Source organism: Oncorhynchus nerka, linkage group LG6 (assembly GCF_034236695.1).
Source record: "Oncorhynchus nerka isolate Pitt River linkage group LG6, Oner_Uvic_2.0, whole genome shotgun sequence".
NCBI classification, from domain to species: domain Eukaryota; kingdom Metazoa; phylum Chordata; class Actinopteri; order Salmoniformes; family Salmonidae; genus Oncorhynchus; species Oncorhynchus nerka.
This window is the reverse complement of record NC_088401.1, coordinates 47,510,205-47,530,637: the sequence shown is the minus strand read 5'-3', so window position 1 is coordinate 47,530,637 and position 20,433 is coordinate 47,510,205. Positions and strand designations below refer to the sequence as shown.

Genomic DNA, 20,433 nt, shown 5'->3' with positions numbered 1-20,433 from the left:
GCTGTCCCGTTGACCGGCCAACGCTCTGCCGGCTGGCCACCACACGGGCAGGCTCCTGCCCCCCTCCCCACTCTCGCTATCTCACACTGCGAGCAAACAGAGGTGCCAGACAACAATGCAAGCTGAGAAACTCTCAGGAGCTCTGGGGGACTGGGGAGAGCAAGCTACTTCCTATTCTTGTTTTGTTTTTCTTATACTCATGCTAAGTCCATGGGAACAAATTGGAAGTGAGGGTTAACAGCTGTAGAGTTGATAAAAAAAAGAAAACAAGTTATCTCTGAGAACCTTGATAGCAACTGTCAGGTTGACATAAAATGTAATGTGGTATTTTCTTAGTGAACCAGGTGATGCGTTTTACAGCTTGGTAGGAGTGGGAGACTGTTTTTAAAGATCTACAGCTGTCCTCTATTTTACAAAACCAAAACCCAGAATAACATGATGCAATTCAACCCTACTGACAGAGTGAGTGAATACAAGCATTGAGAGGAAATCCATACATTGCCTTTCCCTTGCTCTGGATTTCCCCCCTGCACCTATAGCTCTGAGATGGGCAGAGAAATTGACGTAATTGGTGGAAAGTTTGGATTTCTCTTTCTGTTAAAGACATCCATTAACAGGATCTCTCATGTCTAAAGGCACGCTAATGTCTATTTGGCTGGCCCATACTAAGCACTGCTGTGGGCCTCTGCTCTGCGAACTGATCTCCCATGCCAAGTTTCTCCTATATACTGTCCATACGTTTCCTGGGAAGCATTAGGGTGGGTATGTATGTGATCAACATAAATCCCACCTGTATGGTTTAACACCCTGGATCATCAGTACTCTGCAACCTTACCTCCAACATTCACTTTCACTTTAAATTGATATCTCTCTTTCACACACACCCTCTCTCCCTCACTCTATCCTCTCCCTCCATATCTCTCTCTCTCTCTCCCTCCCTCCCTCTCTCTCTCTCTCTCTCTCTCTCTCTCTCTCTCTCTCTCTCTCTCTCTCTCTCTCTCCCTGTCCCCCTCATCCCCATCCTCCCCCTCTGCCCCCCCCCCTCTCTCTTTCTCTCTCACTAATACACACATACAGGCACACCACACCTTCAAGGGAGCCCAAGCTCTGTTTGTGGTTTCGGCAGGCATGGATATACAGCAGTTTGGACTGGTTAGTGGTTGACTGACCTTAAGGAAAGTGGCCTTGAAACTCCAGGGTCCTCCAGGGTCCTCCTGGTCTCCACAGCTCTCTGAGACACATGTAGAGCATATCTGTCCTCGCCATGCTTGTTATCCACACTCATCCACAGGTGGAACGACAGTACATTCCTCATCCCTGAGATGAGAAAGGGGAAAGGGTGAAGTACACAGTAAACCCTCTCAGCCACCCCTAAACACACAGACACACACCTGATTTATGTGGCTGTGTGTGTGTGTGTGTGTGTGTGTGTGTGTGTGTGTGTGTGTGTGTGTGTGTGTGTGTGTCTCAGTAAATTCTCGGCACACATGGTTCACAGCTTAGCCACATGCCCCTCACTCAGTCTCCAGACTGAAGAATAAGTTAACTCTTCACCTCAATCTGAGAGGCATGGAGCTGCATCTGCAAACCACTGGCATCTGGGTCCAGATAGAGGGGTAGGTAGACATGTGACCCCGCTGCTTTATCCAGACACCTTGATATAATAAAGATAGATAGAGGGAGAGTGTGGGAGAGTGTGGGAGAGAGAAAGGGAACGAGGGAGAGAGAGGGGAGGGGAGAGGGAGGGTGCAGAGGGAAGACAGAGGAGAGGAGTCCAGAATGTCATAAATTACATCTCAATTTGCTCGTAACTGAAAATAATGTAAGTGGATTATCCTGGCAGATGGCAGTTGATTAAATCTGCTCAGTCTGTTAAACAAGTCTCATCGGTGGAGCTTTATTGGACAGAGAAAGAGGAAGAAGAGTCTGACAGCCAATGTCTGACGCAGATGCTGGCCCCGTCCGCCTAACATTAGAGTTCTCGGGTGCGTTTTAAGACTATGGTATTGAGGAAAATCTGCCTATATTCTGTTTTGGTCTGCTTTTTTATCTGAATTTGTAACTTGGTATGATATTAAAATGCTATTACCTAGTTAATCTGACATTTGAGTCAGCTTTAACCACCAATGCAAAGCGAAATTAGCATTTCAAATGTTCAATAAGACCAATAAGTGTAGGCCCATTATTGCGATTGACAGCTACATGTTGTCTGAAACCATTCACTTTACAAAGTACTTCAAATGAGAAAAGAAGGTTAGTTTCAAATCGAATTATAGGTCTATTTCTCACCAGTTGAGGGCACTGCAACTGCAAAATGACAGTAAAACAGACTGCTCAGTGAAGACTGGATAAGAGTGCCTCAAGTCTGAACTGTGACTATTGAACGTGAGTGCTTGGCCACTCTGTGCAACTATTTCATATAAGTGTAAGTGAAGAAATGGCTTTTTATGCTCAGACTACATTATAAAGCATGGGTCAGCAAAATGGGAAAGTAGGCAACCAATCTTTGTTTTATTGCAGTGTGCCGCCTTCAACCTATTATATAGCCCACTAAACAACTATTTTTTAAGCCGAGTCCTTGCCCTTGTCACTCAAGTCATTCTAAATGCATCTGTCATTGTCATGTCCACTTCAATTTGAACAATACCCTGACACTGGAAACAATCAATCAAGATTCACAGTTTCTGGGCACAAATAGCCTAATTTATAATTGTGCACTAGGCTATCATACCACCACGCTAGGTAACATAGAGGAAAATAGAATTACCTGCTTCTAAACACATCAGTTTTTTAATTGCCTAAACTCTGAACTTCTAAAATTCTTGAAGTTTTCCATGTAACTCATCAATTGCAAACTCATTGCGTGTAACTTATTCCAAAATGCCATGTACTTTTCTTTATTATTTCACTTACTGAATGTAAAGAGCAGATGAGGGCCATTAAAACAAAGTTAAACGAATAACTTATTTTCTGCTTTTAGTGACATCAGCGCAGTGCGAACCAGTAGGAATCTGAAGTGGAGGATTTGGGGGTTGGAAATAGGTATGAGTTTTCTCGCAGACTCCAGCCTACATGCGCTCTGCTGAAGTTTTGTGATTACGAGTTCTTGTTTCAAAAAGGCATCAATTGGAATGGGACTGTGTGATACTTTCTAGCTGCTGTTCCCGCAAGAACTGAGACATTGTTATAACATCTGAAACGTTACTTTATGTACTTATTTTTTTGTTGTCAATTTTACTTTTTTAATTGAGAATTTGGAGACGTTCCGATTAAGATTTGTTTAGGTAAAATTGCACACGAATCCGGGTGAAGAGTGTCTTGAAATTGGATTGAGAGGATTTTTTCTTTCTCTAATATTTCTAGTTTTGTATCAATGGTGAGGAAACAGCAGAACACGAGTGGGACTTTGAATGAGCCCAACACCGCATCGATTTTCTTTGGGAAGTTACTCAACTTTGAGAAGCTGATTTGATCTACTCATATTCTTAGCTTCTGAACCTTTTAGCCTTTAATTTAACTACTTATTATTGCCTGTAATACGAAAGTTGAATCTACTTTTGGAGGATTCCTCCTTTTATATAAATTTTTATTCAGTGTTTATTTTATTTTCTTAGTTTTCAAGACTGTTGTTTTTGTTTGCCATCGTGGATACCATGCTACCGACTGTGCAGGAGAAGTGGACGGCGTATCACTGGGGGATATGGGTTCTGATGTGCGTATTGCTGTGCTCTGCCGCGGTGAATGGATGTCCTCACAAATGCAGTTGCTCTGGATCTCATGTGGATTGCCAGGGTCAAGGCTTCAGGACGGTGCCTAAAGGAATACCTAGGAACGCGGAGCGTTTGTAAGTAACCCGAAAAGCTTTCATCATTCCACTGCTCTTGTGTCCATTTCTATTTTCAGAGCCTAGGTGATTATGAGTGAGTGGTTAATGTACGAGTGGTTAATGTAGTCAGATGCAGAGCCTGTTGATTGTGGTTTCAAACAGTGATAGATACAGCTATGAAGATGCGCCACATCTGGCACCTGCCTTGCCTGCGTGCCCCGGTCGGCTGAAGCTGTATGATCTTGAGAGTGTAAGACATCGATTTCACTCAAAATGTTGACGAGTCTTCGGATTGAAATGTTTAGCTAAATCTTTAGATGAGCATATAATCGTTTTGTAATGTCAATCTTAAAATAGAGACAATAATAAAACATGTTGTTAATTAGGGCGGTTGCCATTGTGTACATTTCGTTTTATTTATTTCAACAGAGCCTGTATTGGACCTGTATGAGTAACCAGGCACAGGTAGGCTATATGTCAAAGTTAGTAACATTGGGAACCAATTAGACCAGACGTGGCTTAATGAAGACTGAAGGAATTCAAGGGTATACTGGAGAGAATGAGGTGCCCTTATCCCCTCAAAACACCCATACCTCTAGAACACAAAATAAACCTGTCAAATATGTGGATGAATACTTTTACCTCATATTTACATAGGGAAGGGAAATATCTCATATCAGTTGTTGATAACAAACCCTCATTACTTGATTATAACAGGGTAGAAAGTAAGAGTAACAGCTTCACTCAGAAATCAAAGCATCCTGTGCAACAAAGGATTGAGTCACCTATATTATTGTCAAAATAAAAAAATATGTGCCTAGGTTTGTCATTTCATGAAGTGTGTCATATGCAATGACACTTTTAGGGAGTGCCAGCAGTTCAGGTCTGATCTGTGGCTATAGCCTACCCTGAAGCCTTTGCTTTCTTTCCTGTCCAGTCAGCCTCAGCCAAATTAACCAGGGGACAGCATGAAATAGCAACCCTGTGGAGAAGTGGGTCCCGACATCCCTGATAATGCAGTCTTTCCACCTCTGGTGATTCTAGGAGATGGGACCTATTATCTAGCATAACTAAGCAGCTTAGGGACCTGGGGGTTACAAAACATGTGAGGCACTGAAACAACAAAACACAATCATTTTTGCTTGGAAGTGGTATGAAAGCAAACAGTGTTCGCATTAGCCAGAGGCTAGTTGACCCCGTAAGACCTGTTGTGTTTGGGAGAGCAATCCCAAGACATTTTACACTGAGAAAATAAATTATAATACTAAGTGGGATTGGGGGGTCCCCTTTTAGGAAAAAGTTTATATATTTTCTTTATTTAGTTGCTGGTCAAGTTCTATGGGACGTTTGACTGCAGTTGCTGATAGGAGGCAGCAATGAGACATGTTCATATTTTGTTCACAGTTGTTTTGAGGAAGGATGTTTGAGTGCTAACGTAATAAAAGGAGGAAACCTGTCTGTTGAACATTCCTGCTTTCCAAAGGGGATTGCCAGCCTAGCTCCTATAGAATGCCAAAGTAGAAGCCCCAATCAATTTAGTTCTGTCATTACTCAGGACCACTTGAGATCTATCTCATTTGCATCTTGTTTGAGCAGAAGGATTGTGAGGGCTTAACGATGGTGGCCAAGGTGGAACAGGCGCTTCTACTCTGGGGTGCAATTCACACCCTGCTTGGTTTCCCAGAACACCCTGGAGTGTTGATTTAGCTCTAATGACTGAGCCCTTGCCCCATGCTGGGCAATGGGTACTATGACTTCACTGTTGGGATACTGCTTGCTCCAATAACACTGCTTCCTTCACATAAATAAATTAATATGATTTTTAACAGCTATTTTATTCTTTGAAATTGTGCTATTACTCTATTACTCACACCTCTTTCTTTCTTTCTTTTCACTCATTCTCCTTGGCAAGCAAACACACACACACTCTCTCGCTTGCCCTCTCACTTGCTCTTTTTCTCTCTTTCTACCTCTCTCATTCATGTTTTTTTGTAAAGAATGCCATCATCTCTACAGTGGAGTTTTTCACAGTTCCCCAGCTTTCCAACGACTTCACACTTTGCAAACAATGTGGAACTGTGTAGGCTGCTGGTGTGCTTGATGAGTATGTACTGTATGCTGCTCCTGGCTCTTATCAAGCTGCTGGTGTGCTTGATGAGTATGTACTGTATGCTGCTCCTGGCTCTTATCAAGCTGCTGGTGCTGGGACCATGATGGATGAACTACAGCCCAGCCGCACCCACAGTCCATCACCACTCAGGGTGGGAGAATGGGAGGCTGTCAGCTTAGAACGATGAGTATGCGGTTACCATCACTTCAACTATCCATCATCCCAATTACACTGCTAATCAACACCTCAAAGGGAGGATGAAATGATCCTAGACCATTTATAGCCTACACTACAAAGTTACTAGATGCCTCTACATCCCAAATCCATTGCCTAGGTGGTGAACGAACTTAAGCTTAACTTGAGTTTGTCTTGTAGTGAGACTTTATAGGACATGCGTTCAGTGAGTGAATCTTCTAGAGTTGATGTCTTAAGCATGAAACACACAGAGAATCTGAGTGCCGATGGACTGCCGATAGGTACTTATCACCGTAGGAGGCCATTCCTTCTTTTGCTAAAACAAGAGATGTACCTGCTGTGTACCGATCTGGTACAGACGAAAATGCCGTTTCTACTTGTAGAATCACAATGCAAGGCAGTGGCTGAAAACTTGACTTTGAGCCAATCAGAGAGCCTGAACCTCCACGTGGGGGAGCCGACAGGAGTGACAACAAAAAGGAGAAATGAAGGCACTTTTCCCAGTGTAATCCACCCTTTTCATCAGAATTGTTCTTGCTAAAATAAGAAAGAGCAAGTCTTTACATATTTTACATCTAGCTAAGGAGATTTGTGCTTGAAGAATACTTTTTTTTGTTAGGTTTGATGTGCACTAGCTTATTAGTTAGTTAGCTAGCTAACGTTAGCTTGCTAACTGAGCAAGGCAATCGCACACACTTCATGCGAAACGAACAAAGTGGTAAGTGCAGCACAATGCACACAACACTAAATGATTTACCAAGCTAGCTTTTTGGCAACTGTAGCTAGTAACATTACAGTAAAATCACAATGGATTTGTTTCCACGAAGCAGCTGTCTGTCGCTGGCTGCCCAGAGTAAATGCAGTGTCTTTACCAAAGACTAACCCAAGATAGAACACTACACGTCAGCTACCACAGCAAGTGAAATCACTGCAACACATAACAAAGATCTGCAGTCAGTTTCAGAATGAGTGGCAAGAAATAAGTTATATATATTTTTTAATATATTTTTTAAAACTATAAGCATTGTATTTGGAACAAACCATTCACTAAAACCCTAAACCTCAACTAAATCTTGTAATGGATAATGTGGTAATTGAGCAAGTTGATGAGACAACTGCTTGGAGTAACCCTGGATTGTACACTGTCATGGTCAAAATATATTGATGCAACAGTAGCTAAGATGGGGAAAGGTCTGTCCATAATAAAGCTCTGCTCTGCCTTCTTAACAATGCTATCAACAAGGCAGGTAGTACAGGCCCTAGGTTTGTCACACCTGGACTACTGCCCAGTCGTGTGGTCAAAGATGGACTTAGGAAAATTACAATTGGCCCAGAACAGGGCAGCTCGACTGGCCCTTAAATGTACACGGAGAGCTAACATTAATAATATGTCAATATCTCCTGGCTCAAAGTAGAGGAGAGATTGGCTTCATCACTAGTCGTATTTATGAGAAGTATTAGCATGTTTAATGCACCAAGCTTTCTGTTTAAATTACTAGCACCCCTCTCAGACACCAGTGGCATAAAGTACTTAAGTAGAAATACTTTAAAGTACTACTTAAATCAAATCAAATTGTATTGGTCACATCCACATGGTTAGCAGATGTTAATGCGAAATGCTTGTGCTTCTAGTTCCGGCTGTGCAGTAATATCTAACAAGTAATCTAACAATTTCATAACAACTACCTTATACACACAAGTGTAAAGGGATGAATAAGAATATCTACATATGAGTACGATGGCCGTGCGGCATAGGCATGACGCAGTAGATGGTATAGAGTACAGTATATACATATGAGTTGAGTAATGTAGGGTATGTAAACATTGTATAAAGTGGCATTGTTTTAGTGACTAGTGATACATTTATAACATCCAATTTTACATTTTTAAAGTGGCTAGAGATTGAGTATATTGGCAGCAGCCACTCAATGTTAGTGATGGCTGTTTAACAGTCTGATGGCCTTGAGATAGAAGCTGTTTTTCAGTCTCTCGGTCCCAGCTTTGATGCACCTGTGCTGACCTCACCTTCTGGATGATAGCAGGGTGAACAGGCAGTTGCTCGCATGGCTGCTGTCCTTGATGATCATTTTGGCCTTCCTGTGACATCGGGTGGTGTAGGTGTCCTGGAGGGCAGGTAGTTTGCCCCCGGTGATACGTTGTGCAGACCTCACTACCCTCTGGAGAGCCTTACGGTTGTGGGCGGAGCAGTTCCTGTACCAGGCGGTGTTACAGCCCGACATGATGCTCTCGATTGTGCATCTGTAAAAGTTAGTGAGTGTTTTTGGTGACAAGACAAATTTCTTCAGCCTTCTTCACCACACTGTCTGTGTGGGTGGATCATTTCAGTTTGTCCGTGATGTGTACCCCGAGGAATTTAAAACTTTCCACCTTCTCCACTACTGTCCCGTCGATGTGGATAGGGGGATGCTCCCTCTGCTGTTTCCTGAAGTCCACTGTCATCTCCTTTGTTCTGTTGACGTTGAGTGTGAGGTTATTTTCCTGACACCACACTCCGACTTAAGTCGTCATCCCTACTGCCTCTGATCTGGCGGACTCACTAAACACAAATGCAACATTTGTAAATGATGTCTGACTGTTGGAGTGTGCCCCTGGCTATCTCTACATTTTAAAAACAATTAAATGGTGCCGTCTGCTTTGCTTAATATAAGGAATTTGAAAATATTTATACTTTTACTTTTGATACTTGAGTATATTTAGAGCCAAATACTTTTACTCAAGTAGTATTTTACTCTGTAACTGTCTATTAAGGTATCTATACTTTTACTCAAGTATGACGAGTACTTTTTCCACCACTGTCAGACACCCATGCATACCCCACAAGACATGCCACCAGAGGTCTAGTCACAGTCCCCAAGTCCAGAACAGACAGTGGGAGGCACACAGTACTACATAGAGCCTTAACTATATAGAACTCCATTCCACGTCAAGTAACTCAGGCAAGCAGTAAAATAAAATTGGAGGTGAGTGGAAATGCCAACCGGATGCATCAGATTCATACATCCAGTGAAACATATGGCTCATTGTTCTATCTATCTGTCTCTTTACTTTACCTAGCTAGCACAACAGCTAGCTAGCGAATCATGCTAACTATTTAGGTAACGTTAGCAAGCTAGCTAAACATGTGTCTATGGGCTGTATGCGATTATGGAGAGTGAATTAAGCTGTTTCTTTGACAGCTTGCTTGGTAGTTATCTAACTGTGGCCATCTGGCTAGTATCAACAAGAGCTTTCTACAACAATAGCAACATTAATGCAGCTAGCTAGCTAAGGTTGACTAGATCATAAAGCAACACACATGGACATGCATTGCCACCTTCTGGTCTGGAGTATTTTAACAAAGCTGAGTGGCTGACGACTTCAAGGTCTTTGCTGTTTGAACACAAAAAAAGATTGACGGCAGACCCTCTGTTCAGGTGCTGAGTACTGTCGGAAGGCAAGCGTTTGACAATCCTACTGGTGTGTCTAAGGTATTAGTTGACCAGTTGAACTGTCTAATAATGAGTTGAAGTTGCCAGGCAGCCAGCAGCTGGCACTGCCAGCAGGCTCAGCTAGCGTTAGCCTACTGGGAAATATCAGCCGTCCACCTTATAAAAAAATCACCCGGCATGGAAAATATTTGGAGATGCTTTATTTCAGCCAGCACTTAAAAGGCCAGAACTGGCAGAGAGAAAGGAGCAAACTTTTTGCAGATTGTTGAGAAAGTGGTCCAAGTCACGAATGATGTCCTTGAATAGGTAAGTCCAAAATGTAGGGACACAGAAGTCCATAACTCGTCCAAGTGTGTGTCATGCTTTAATGCAAGACTGGATTGGATCGTCTGTAAGAATCTGTGAGCCTGGGGGCCATTTTAGGTTAACAAGGCCCGTCTTTTGTTGTTGGGGTTCTGTCACCAAAGCAACAGATCAAGGCCATTTGCTTTGTCCCCTCAGACCATCATTTATATTCTCAGCTCTCGCTAAACTTAGCTGCATGTGAAACAGTGTTTATCCCAATCTAAGAAATATGGATAACTCTCTGCATGTTTCGGTGTCTTTGTCACTGTGATGTAAGCTGCGTAAGGGCCATAAACACTACGTTGCAGCTAGCAACCCAGTAAACAATGTATGGAGCCAGGAATCACTGCATGCTTTCTGTGCTGTGCTGTGAGTTGATCAGAATGTGACTGTATGTGGCGTCTAGATCTGGGGGTAATGTTCGCAAAGAGAGGCAGGATGTCCAGGCAGTGACATGTGAAGTTTATGTTTAATGGTGTTTGAACAACCCTCTCCATAGCGCTATAGTGGAGCGCTGGGGGTCTGGTTAAACTGCTCGCCTTACTCCTTACTTTGACAGCGTTCACGAGAGAATCTTGTGATTTATTTGTGTGTTTTATCACTGTCCCCGCTTGTTTAAATCTCTGGCAGTGTACCTCATTCTTTTCCTCTGTTTGTGTGTTGGCTGCTTTCTTCTCTTCCTCCTTGGCTTCTTCCACACATCTTCCTTGGTTTACATATGCTGTGTGTCTCCTGCACCTCAAGCCCTGGGCTGCTCCGGCGTCTGTCAGATCGAGTTTCACACAGAAGCGTTAAAAGTGGCCCTGTCACCTCTGAAGTCCGCCGTATAGATGTAATCTAAGGAGTCATGTACTGTACAAACTGCAAACACGGACTCAGGTATGCTGGGATGTTCGAGCAGCCTGCATGTCTGTCTGTCAGGCCTTGAAAATAAACGATTGTGAAAGTAAACAGTGGCAATGAGAAAAAAATCTAAATCATTTTTGTCGGCTGTGCATAGTCTGAAGTGGGTGTCCTTCAGCTGGGATGTGCATAGTCTGAAGTGGGTGTCCTTCAGCTGGGATGTGCATAGTCTGAAGTGGGTGTCCTTCAGCTGGGATGTGCATAGTCTGAAGTGGGTGTCCTTCAGCTGGGATGTGCATAGTCTGAAGTGGGTGTCTTTCAGCTGGGATGTGCATAGTCTGAAGTGGGTGTCCTTCAGCTGGGATGTGCATAGTCTGAAGTGGGTGTCCTTCAGCTGGGATGTGCATAGTCTGAAGTGGGTGTCCTTCAGCTGGGATGTGCATAGTCTGAAGTGGGTGTCCTTCAGCTGGGATGTGCATAGTCTGAAGTGGGTGTCCTTCAGCTGGGATGTGCATAGTCTGAAGTGGGTGTGCTTCAGCTGGGATGTGCATAGTCTGAAGTGGGTGTCCTTCAGCTGGGATGTGCATAGTCTGAAGTGGGTGTCCTTCAGCTGGGATGTGCATAGTCTGAAGTGGGTGTCCTTCAGCTGGGATGTGCATAGTCTGAAGTGGGTGTCCTTCAGCTGGGATGTGCATAGTCTGAAGTGGGTGTCCTTCAGCTGGGATGTGCATAGTCTGAAGTGGGTGTCCTTCAGCTGGGATGTGCATAGTCTGAAGTGGGTGTCCTTCAGCTGGGATGTGCATAGTCTGAAGTGGGTGTCCTTCAGCTGGGATGTGCATAGTCTGAAGTGGGTGTCCTTCAGCTGGGATGTGCATAGTCTGAAGTGGGTGTTCTTCAGCTGGGATGTGCATAGTCTGAAGTGGGTGTCCTTCAGCTGGGAACTCATCCAGGCAGTGCGGTAAAGAAAATATTTAGAAAACAAAAGTCCCAGTGAAATGTAACCTATCCCGCTAACGCTGCCTCATAAACAATGGAAAATGGCACAGATTGTTGCTGTCATCTTCTTTGGTCATCTTTGTTCACCGAGCGAATAGCGTTAACATTCCATGGCTGAGTCATCGTCAGGCCAGTGATGAAGTGGTGTCTGTTATTTTTGTAAATACAGAGCAGTTCTTCGTCTGAAATGTGATGTGGCATATGTTAGGATTAGGAAGTACTATGTGAGCATGACCGATACAGCGAGCTCCAAAAGTATTGGGAGTGTGACATTTTTTGTTGTTGTTTTGGCTCTGTACTCCAGCCCTTTGGATTTGAAATGATACAATGGGGTTAAAGTGCATACCGTCAGCTTTAATTTGAGGGTATTTTCATCCATATCGGGTCAACCGTTTAGAAAGTACAGCTCTTTTTGTACCCCCCTCCATTTTAAGACAAATGAACTTGTTTATTAAAAGTTTAGTGTTTGGTCCCATATTCCTAGCATGCAATGATTACATCAAGCTTGTGGCTCTACAAACTAGTTGGATGCATTTGTTGTTTGTTTTGGTTGTGTTTCAGAATATTTTGTGCCCAATAGAAATTGTAAATAATGTATTGTGACATTTTGGAGTCAATTTTATAAATAAGAATATAATATATTTCTAAACACTTCTACATTAATGTGGATGTTACCATGATTACAGATAGTCCTGAATGAATCGTGAATAATGATGAGTAATAATGATGACTTGGAGAGGACATCCCCCCCCCAAAATATGAATGTACTGTAGACTACACTGACTTGTGAATGTCCCGCAATTATCATCCCCTTGTCACATAATTTGGGTATTTTAAATGTGGTCACCCTGCATGTTATGTTGGTGTCTAAGATGTGTTTTGAAGGGCCACTCTCCACAGAGATGTCAGGGTTGATTTGTCGCCCTAGGAATGCAGTAACATTGGTGTCCAGTGGTGTGAGCGTGCATGTCCAGTGGCTTGCGACCACCCCCAGTTTTCCTATTTTGTTGCCTTACAACCTTGAATTAAACTTGATTTGTATCGTTTGATTTACACAACATCCCTACAACTTTGAAGATGCAAAATATTTTTTATTGTGAAACAAACAAGAAATAAGACAAAAAAACAGAAAACTTGAGCATGCATAACTATTCACCCCCCCAAAGTCAATACTTTGTAGAGCCACCTTTTGCAGCAATTACAGCTGCAATTCTCTTGGGGTATGTATCTGTAAACTTGGCACATCTAGCCACTGGGACTTTTGCCCATTCTTCAAGGCATAACTGCTACAGCTCCTTCAAGTTGGATGGGTTCCTCTGGTGTAGAGCAATCTTTAAGTTATAAAATAGATTCTCAATTGGATTGAGGTCTGGGCTTTGACTAGGCCATTCCAAAACATTTAAATGTTTCCCTTTAAACCACTCGAGTGTTGCTTTAGCAGTATGCTTAGGGTCATTGTCCTGCTGGAAGGTGAACCTCTGTCCCAGTCTTAAATCTCTGGAAGACTGAAACAGGTTTCCCCCTAGAATGTCCCTGTGTTTAGCGCCATCCATCATTCCTTAAATTCTGAGCAGTTTCCCAGTCCCTGCTGATGTAAATGATGCTACCACCACCATGCTTCACTGTGGGGATTGTATTCTTGGGGATGTGAGAGGTGTTGAATTTGCGCCAGACATAGTGTTTTCCTTGATGGCCAAAAAAGCTACATTTTAGTCTCATCTGACCAGAATACCTTCTTCCATATGTTTGGGGAGTCTCCCACATGCCTTTTGGCCCTATCTTGGCAGGTTTGGTCTCCTTGGTCTTCATGGTGCCACTTGCTTGGTGGTGCCCCTTGCTTAGTGGTGTTGCAGACTCTGGGGCCTTTCAGAACAGGTGTATATATACTGAGATCATGTGACACTTAGATTGCACACAGGTGGACTGTTTTTACACCTGCATTGTTTGCTGTTTGGGGTTTTAGGCTGGGTTTCTGTACAGCACTTTGAGATATCAGCTGATGTACGAAGGGCTATATAAATAAATTTGATTTGATTTGATTTTGATTTTTAACGAATTATGTGACTTCTGAAGGTAATTGGTTGCACCAGATCTTATTTAGGGGCTTCATAGCAAAGCGTGTGAATAGATATGCACGCACCACTTTTCAGTTTTACATTTAAAAAATGTATATAAAAAGGTTTTAAAATCATTTCACTTCACCAATTTGGACTATTTTGTGTCTGTCCATTACCTGAAATCCAAATAAAAATCAAATTAAATTACAGGTTATTATGCAATGAAAAACGCCAAGGGGGGTGAATTCTTTTGCAAGGCACTGAATGTGTTGCATCCAGACCCTTGTGGAGGAGATGAAAGGAAGGCAGAAAGAGAATATTTGATTCCTCAGACTCGTGATTGAGTTACAAACCTCCCTATTTGATCTGTCACAAGTGGAAATGAAGTGGCTTTCCAACAGGAAAACACACAGGACTGGGAAGAGGGAAGAGCTTGAATGTGCTGGAAAAAAAGGGAGGACTGCGGTAGGGAGGGAAGGAGGGAGCAATGGGCCACGTTCCACCCTGGAAACCACCAATATCCCGATAAGAGCCTTAGAAAAGCATTGCATCAGCTGCAGTAAAGTCTCAAATGTCTTGTAGTTTGTGTGCGATCTGGAAATATTTGTGATGGTAGCCATCATTCAATGGCCTGTGCAGATCTGTGTAGTTACATAAATCAGTGAACATTCCAACGAGAACATGATAACTTTAAAATGTCTGCTATGTTAATTGCAGATCTCACATTACTTGTAAACTGTTCCGTGTAATATGGTCATGTAAGTGCTCGAGGAAGGAATGTTCTCATCAGTTCTGTCCACATTCATCCTAATACAATGTAAATGAAAGACATTATCATGTTCTATCAAATGAAATGGCCGCTTACATACACACATTGCATTCAGAAAGTATTCAGACCCCTTCACTTTTTTTTCTCGTCCGTTTACACACAATACCACATAATGACAAAGCAAAAACAGGTTTTTATATTTTTGCAAATGTATAAAGAAGCAAAAACAAAATATCTTATTTACATAAGTATTCAAACCGTTTGCAAGAGACTCAAAATTGAGCTCAGGTGCATCCTGTTTCCATTGATCATCCTGGTGATGTTTCTACAACTTGAGGTCACATAGTTGACAATACATGTCAGAGCAAAACCAAGCCATGAGGTCGAAGGAATTTTCCATAGAGATCCGAGACAGGATTGTGTCGAGGCACAGATCTGGGGAAGGGTCCCAAAAAATGTCTGTAGCATTGAAGGTCCGCAAAAACACAATGGCCTCCATCATTCTTAAATGGAAGAAGTTTGGAACCACCAAGACTCTTCCTAGAGCTGGCTAAACTGAGCAATCGGGGGAGAAGGGCCTTGGTCAGGGAGGTGACCAAGAACCCAATGGCCACTCTGAGAGAGCTCCATAATTCCTCTGTGGACATGGGAGTACCTTCCAGAAAGACAACCATCTCTGCAGCACTCCACCAATAAGGCATTTATGGTAGAGTGGCCAAACAGAAGCCACTTTTCAGTAAAAGGCACGTGACTGCCCGCTTGGAGTTTGCCAAAAAGCACCTAAAGGTCTCTCAGGCCATGAGAAAGAAGATTCGCTACGATGAAACTTGGTGGTGGCAAGATGAATGGAGCATAGTACAGAGAGATTCTTGAGGAAAAACCTGCTCCAGAGAGCTCAGGACCTCAGACTGGGGTGAAGGTTCACCTTCCAACAGGACAACGACCTTTCCACTAGATGTTGGAACATTACTGCGGGGACTTGCTTCCATTCAGCCAGTGAGGTCGAGCACTGATGTTGGGAGATTAGGCCTGGCTCGCAGTTGGCGTTCCAATTCATCCCAAAGGTGTTCGATAGGTTTAAGGTCTGGGATCTACGCAGGCCAGTGACGTTCTTTCACACCGATCTCGACAAAGCATATGTGTATGGACCTTGCTTTGTGCATGGAGGCATTGTCATGCTGAAACAGGATAGGGCCTTCCCCAAACTGTTGCCTCAAGATGGAAGCACAGAATTGTCTAGAATGTCATTGTATATTGTAGCGTTAAGATTTCTTTCACTTGAAATAAGGGGCCTGGCCCGAACCACGAAAAACAGCTCCGTTATTCCTCCTCCACCAAGCTTTACAGTTGACACTCAGGCAGGTAGCGTTCTCCTGGTATCTGCCAAACCCAGATGTGTCAGTCAGCCAGATGTTGAAGCATGTTTCATCACTCCAGAGAACGCGTTTCCACTGAAACCCATTTCATGAAGCTTCCGACTAACAGTTCTTGTGCTGACGTTGCTTCCAGAGGCAGTTTTGAACTCAGTAGTTAGTGTTGCAACCAAGGACAGATGATTTTTACCCGCTAGCAGGAGTGGGCAATTCCAATCCCTGAGGGCCTGATTGGTGTCACAATTTTGCCCAAGCCCCAGCTAACACACCAGATTCCAATAATCGCCTAATCATGATCTTCAATTTAGAATGCAATTCGATTAATCAACTGTGTTTGTTAGGGATGGAGAAAAAGTGTCACACCAATCAGCCCCCCGAGGACCGGAGTTGCCCACCCCAGCGCTATGCGTTTCAACACTCAGCGATTTAGTTCTGTGAGCTTGTGTGGCCTACCACTTCATGGCTGAGCCGTTGTTGCTCCTAGACGTTTCCACTTCACAATAACAGCACTTACTGTTGACCGGGGCAGCTCTAGCAGAGCAGAAATTTGACGAACTGACTTGTTGGAAAGGTGACATCCTACTGTATGACAATGCTACGTTGAAAGTCACTGAGCCCTTCAGTAAGGCCATCCTACTGCCAATGTCTATGGAGATTGCATGTCTGTGTGCTCAATTGTATACACCTTTCAGCAACGGGTCCGGCTGAAACTGCCCGAATCCACTAATTTGAAGGGGTGTCCACATACTTTTGTACATATGGTGTAGTTCTGAGCATGAGAGGAGTAACTCAATGAAGATTCCGAACATGATTTAGAGGCTTTGAGAAGGAAGTGGAGCATACCTGCTGTGGAAGACCAGGCGACTTCAGCTTCAAGGAAAATAACAGTAGATTACAGCAGGAAGCACATTGTGAAGCAAAGTGTAAGATGGAGAAAAGAGAGATTGTTTATGTGTTTTTGTAAAAATTCTTCTCCCATGGATTTGAAGGGGCTTTGGGGGCCTTTTCGTTACGTGTCACCCGATATGTCATTTGTGCAACATAATGTTCCTGGGCCAAAATAAATGTATTTTCTTGTCCGGTCGGTCGATGCATCAATAAAGTGCTCTTGTAAGTGATTTCGCCCGAGGTAAAGTAAAACACTCTGTCAGCTTCTGTGCCAGACTAGTTGGTTCAGTGGTTTAAAGGCCTTTGAGTGGGTGGGGTGGCCTGGGGGTGGGCATTGTGAGGCCCTGAACACCTGCTGTTTGGATTGCCACCTTATCCCTCACACAAATGAAAACATACAATAGGCAGCAGGGTGCACAAAAGCCGCTTGTCGATTGCTGACCCCTACCAGATCACAGCGTTCTAAAAGCCTGTTTAATTGACTTCTTTGAGTAGCGATGCCTGATTATATTCCCTGGTGAAACATGTTTTCCACGATGTAACAGTTACTGGGAACAGTGAAGGATAGAGATAAGAGAGGAGAGATTGTAGTGCGAGGGAGGATTAACGCTGGGTTAGAGAAAGGGAGCGAGATAGTGCTGTCTGGGACCGAGAGGCAGGGCGAGAGAGAGAGGGTGAGTGAGGGACAGAGAGTTGAGGGTCAGAATGAGAAGTTGAAAGAGCGAGAGTAAGGGACAGGAGGGCGATAGAAAAAGTAGCGAGAGTGAGAGATGGAACAGAGAGCGTGTGAGAGAGCAGAGAGAGGGGGAGAGTGAAGAGCAGAGAGAGGGTGAGAGAGGAGAGCAGAGAGTGTGAGAGAGAAGAGCAGAGAGAGGGTGAGAGAGAAGAGCAGAGAGAGGGTGAGAGAGAAGAGCAGAGAGAGGGTGAGAGAGAAGAGCAGAGAGAGAGGGTGAGAGAGAAGAGCAGAGGGTAAGAGTGAGGAATGGGAGGGTGACTTCACCAGCAGTCAGGCCCCTGTCCTCTCTAAGGCCACAATATGGCTCCCATTAGAGCTCTTTATGTGCAGAGCTGGGGAAGTCTTTTGAAATCCAATATGCCTTTAAATCAGATTTATAAATGTTTATTTATATTATGAGAAACATACACTGAGCCCCACGTCAGGAGACCCGTGTGGGTGTGTGTGTGTGTGTGTGTGTGTGTGTGTGTGTGTGTGTGTGTTAGCGATGGGATAGAAGAGCGAAACAGTTACATATCGCAATATTCTTTTTGGAAAATATATCGATATTTGACTTCAAATATTGATTTAGAAAATGTTTTAAATAGTACTGTAGGTAGCGTTACCTAGCGCTAGTCAGGTGTACCTGCGGCAAAACACTTTGTAATCGTATAGCTTGTTCTCCATCTTCTTTTTAAGTAGTGAGCCAACATATTTCCCTGACTGATCAAAACTCATTTCCTCACGCTCTCTATTGTCTCTCTGCAGTAGACATATAGTGAGCAATATGTTTGGAACATCAAATCACAATAAAATCGCAGTATGACTTTGCAATACATATATTATCGTGAGAATCGCGAGAATCGCAGCACATATCGTATCGGCATCTAAGTATCGTGATAATATCGTATTGTGAGGTTCCTGGCCATTTCCAGCCCTAGTGTGTGCGTGTGAGAGTGTGTGTCTGTGTGTCTGTGTGTGCTTACGTGTGCTCATGCAAGAGTGTGTGTAAGGGTGTGTGTGTATTTAATGTGTGTGTTTTTTCTTCCCTAATTCTTCCTTTGTGTCGTACATTCTGAGAAGTAGTTCAATCGGAGTAACAGTCTGCAAGCAAGATAAGCATTTGGCTCCAGAGAGAAAAATGTATCAAATCAGAAGTAACATCAATGTATATTTGTTCGAGGCCTTTGTCATTCTCCAGTCTTGTCCTACATTCATGCTGTCAGTATGGACTGTATACAATACACACTGACATAGTTACAGGCAGGCCTATGATCCCCACGCAATGGTATGTGGATTTCCATGAGTGAGCACACACACACACACACACACACACACACACACACACACACACACACACACACACACACACACACACACACACACACACACACAGGTGAGCACTCTAGCATCTTACCTGTTGGCCCCAGTGTGTTATATAGCCCCAGTGTGATATGAGCAGAGTGTGGGGCCACTCAGAGAGTCCTGGATGGCTCCTCTTTGCCCAGTAAGGTAGTCAGGTACAAAGTCTCTGGGATGAAAGGACTTGGCCCCCGGTGTCTTAGGTAGGGGCCACAAGGCAGAGAGAGACTGAAGAGAAGGTGCTCTTCTCCACACCTCAGGGGCAATCTTCCACAGCGTGAAGGACACCCAGCACACCACCTCACAGCAACCGTGCCCCGCCATTATCTCCACAGAGCAGAGCAGTGTGCTGCTTGGGCCGCGGCCAGGGAACCTCTGCATTACCATCCCATGTTCACCAGCGTGGATAGAGAACTGATAGACTGACCCTGATTATGATGATGTGTGATTATCGTTCTAACATCTCTCTCTCTCTCTCTCTCTCTCTCTCTCTCTCTCTCTCTCCTTTCAGGGACTTGGACAGGAATAACATCACCAGGATCACTAAAGTTGACTTTTCTGGCATCAAGAACCTGCGAGTTCTGTAAGCATTCTCTCCGTCCTTCACAAATAAGCATGATAATAAGACCAAATTTGATATAACGTTGATATACACTGAGGGTAAAAAACATGAATAACACCTTCCTAATATTGAGATGCACCCCCCACCCCCCAATGTTGACTCCAATGCATCCCACAGTTGTGAAGTTGACTGGATGTCCTTTAGGTGGTGGACCATTCTTGATACACACGGGAAACTGAGGGTGAAAAACCTATTACCATGCCCCGTTCAAAGGCACTTCAATTGTCTTGCCCATTCACCGTATGAATGACGCTCAATCCATGTCTCAATTGTCTCAAGGTTTAAAAATCCATGTCCCAATTGTCTCAAGGTTTAAAAATCCATGTCTCAATTCTCTCAAGGTTTAAAAATCCATGTCTCAATTGTCTCAAGGTTTAAAAATCCATGTCTCAATTCTCTCAAGGTTTAAAAATAAATGTCTCAATTGTCTCAAGGTTTAAAAAGCCATGTCTCAATTGTCTCAAGGTTTAAAAATCCATGTCTCAATTCTCTCAAGGTTTAAAAATCCATGTCTCAATTGTCTCAAGGTTTAAAAATCCATGTCTCAATTGTCTCAAGGTTTAAAAATCCATGTCCCAATTGTCTCAAGGTTTAAAAATCCATGTCTCAATTGTCTCAAGGGTTACAAATCCATGTCTCAATTGTCTCAAGGGTTACAAATCCATGTCTCAATTGTCTCAAGGTTTAAAAATCCATGTCTCAATTGTCTCACTGCATAAAAATCTTAACTAAATTTGGACTTACCCAGGTTGCTTTGTTTAATGCATTTGTGTCATTAAGGGAGAAACATTGGTTATAGTCATTAGGAAAGAAACAGGTTATAGTGATTAAGTAAGTCATTTTGAATTTACTATGTTTATGTTTAACCTATAAGTAGTTGTCT

At 43.3% G+C, this 20,433-nt stretch overlaps 1 protein-coding gene across 1 annotated transcript in view; it reads left to right on the top strand.

The window, feature by feature from the left end:
- The first annotated feature begins 3,072 nt into the window (after nt 1-3,072).
- Nucleotides 3,073-20,433, top strand: part of LOC115130023 (slit homolog 3 protein-like) — a 236,498-nt gene continuing 219,137 nt past the window's right edge. Inside the window, exons 1-2 of the mRNA XM_065019593.1 lie at nt 3,073-3,844; nt 19,440-19,511. Of these exons, the coding sequence (XP_064875665.1) occupies nt 3,654-3,844; nt 19,440-19,511 (263 nt within the window). The 5' untranslated portion in view covers nt 3,073-3,653. The remainder of the gene's footprint in view (nt 3,845-19,439; nt 19,512-20,433) is intronic.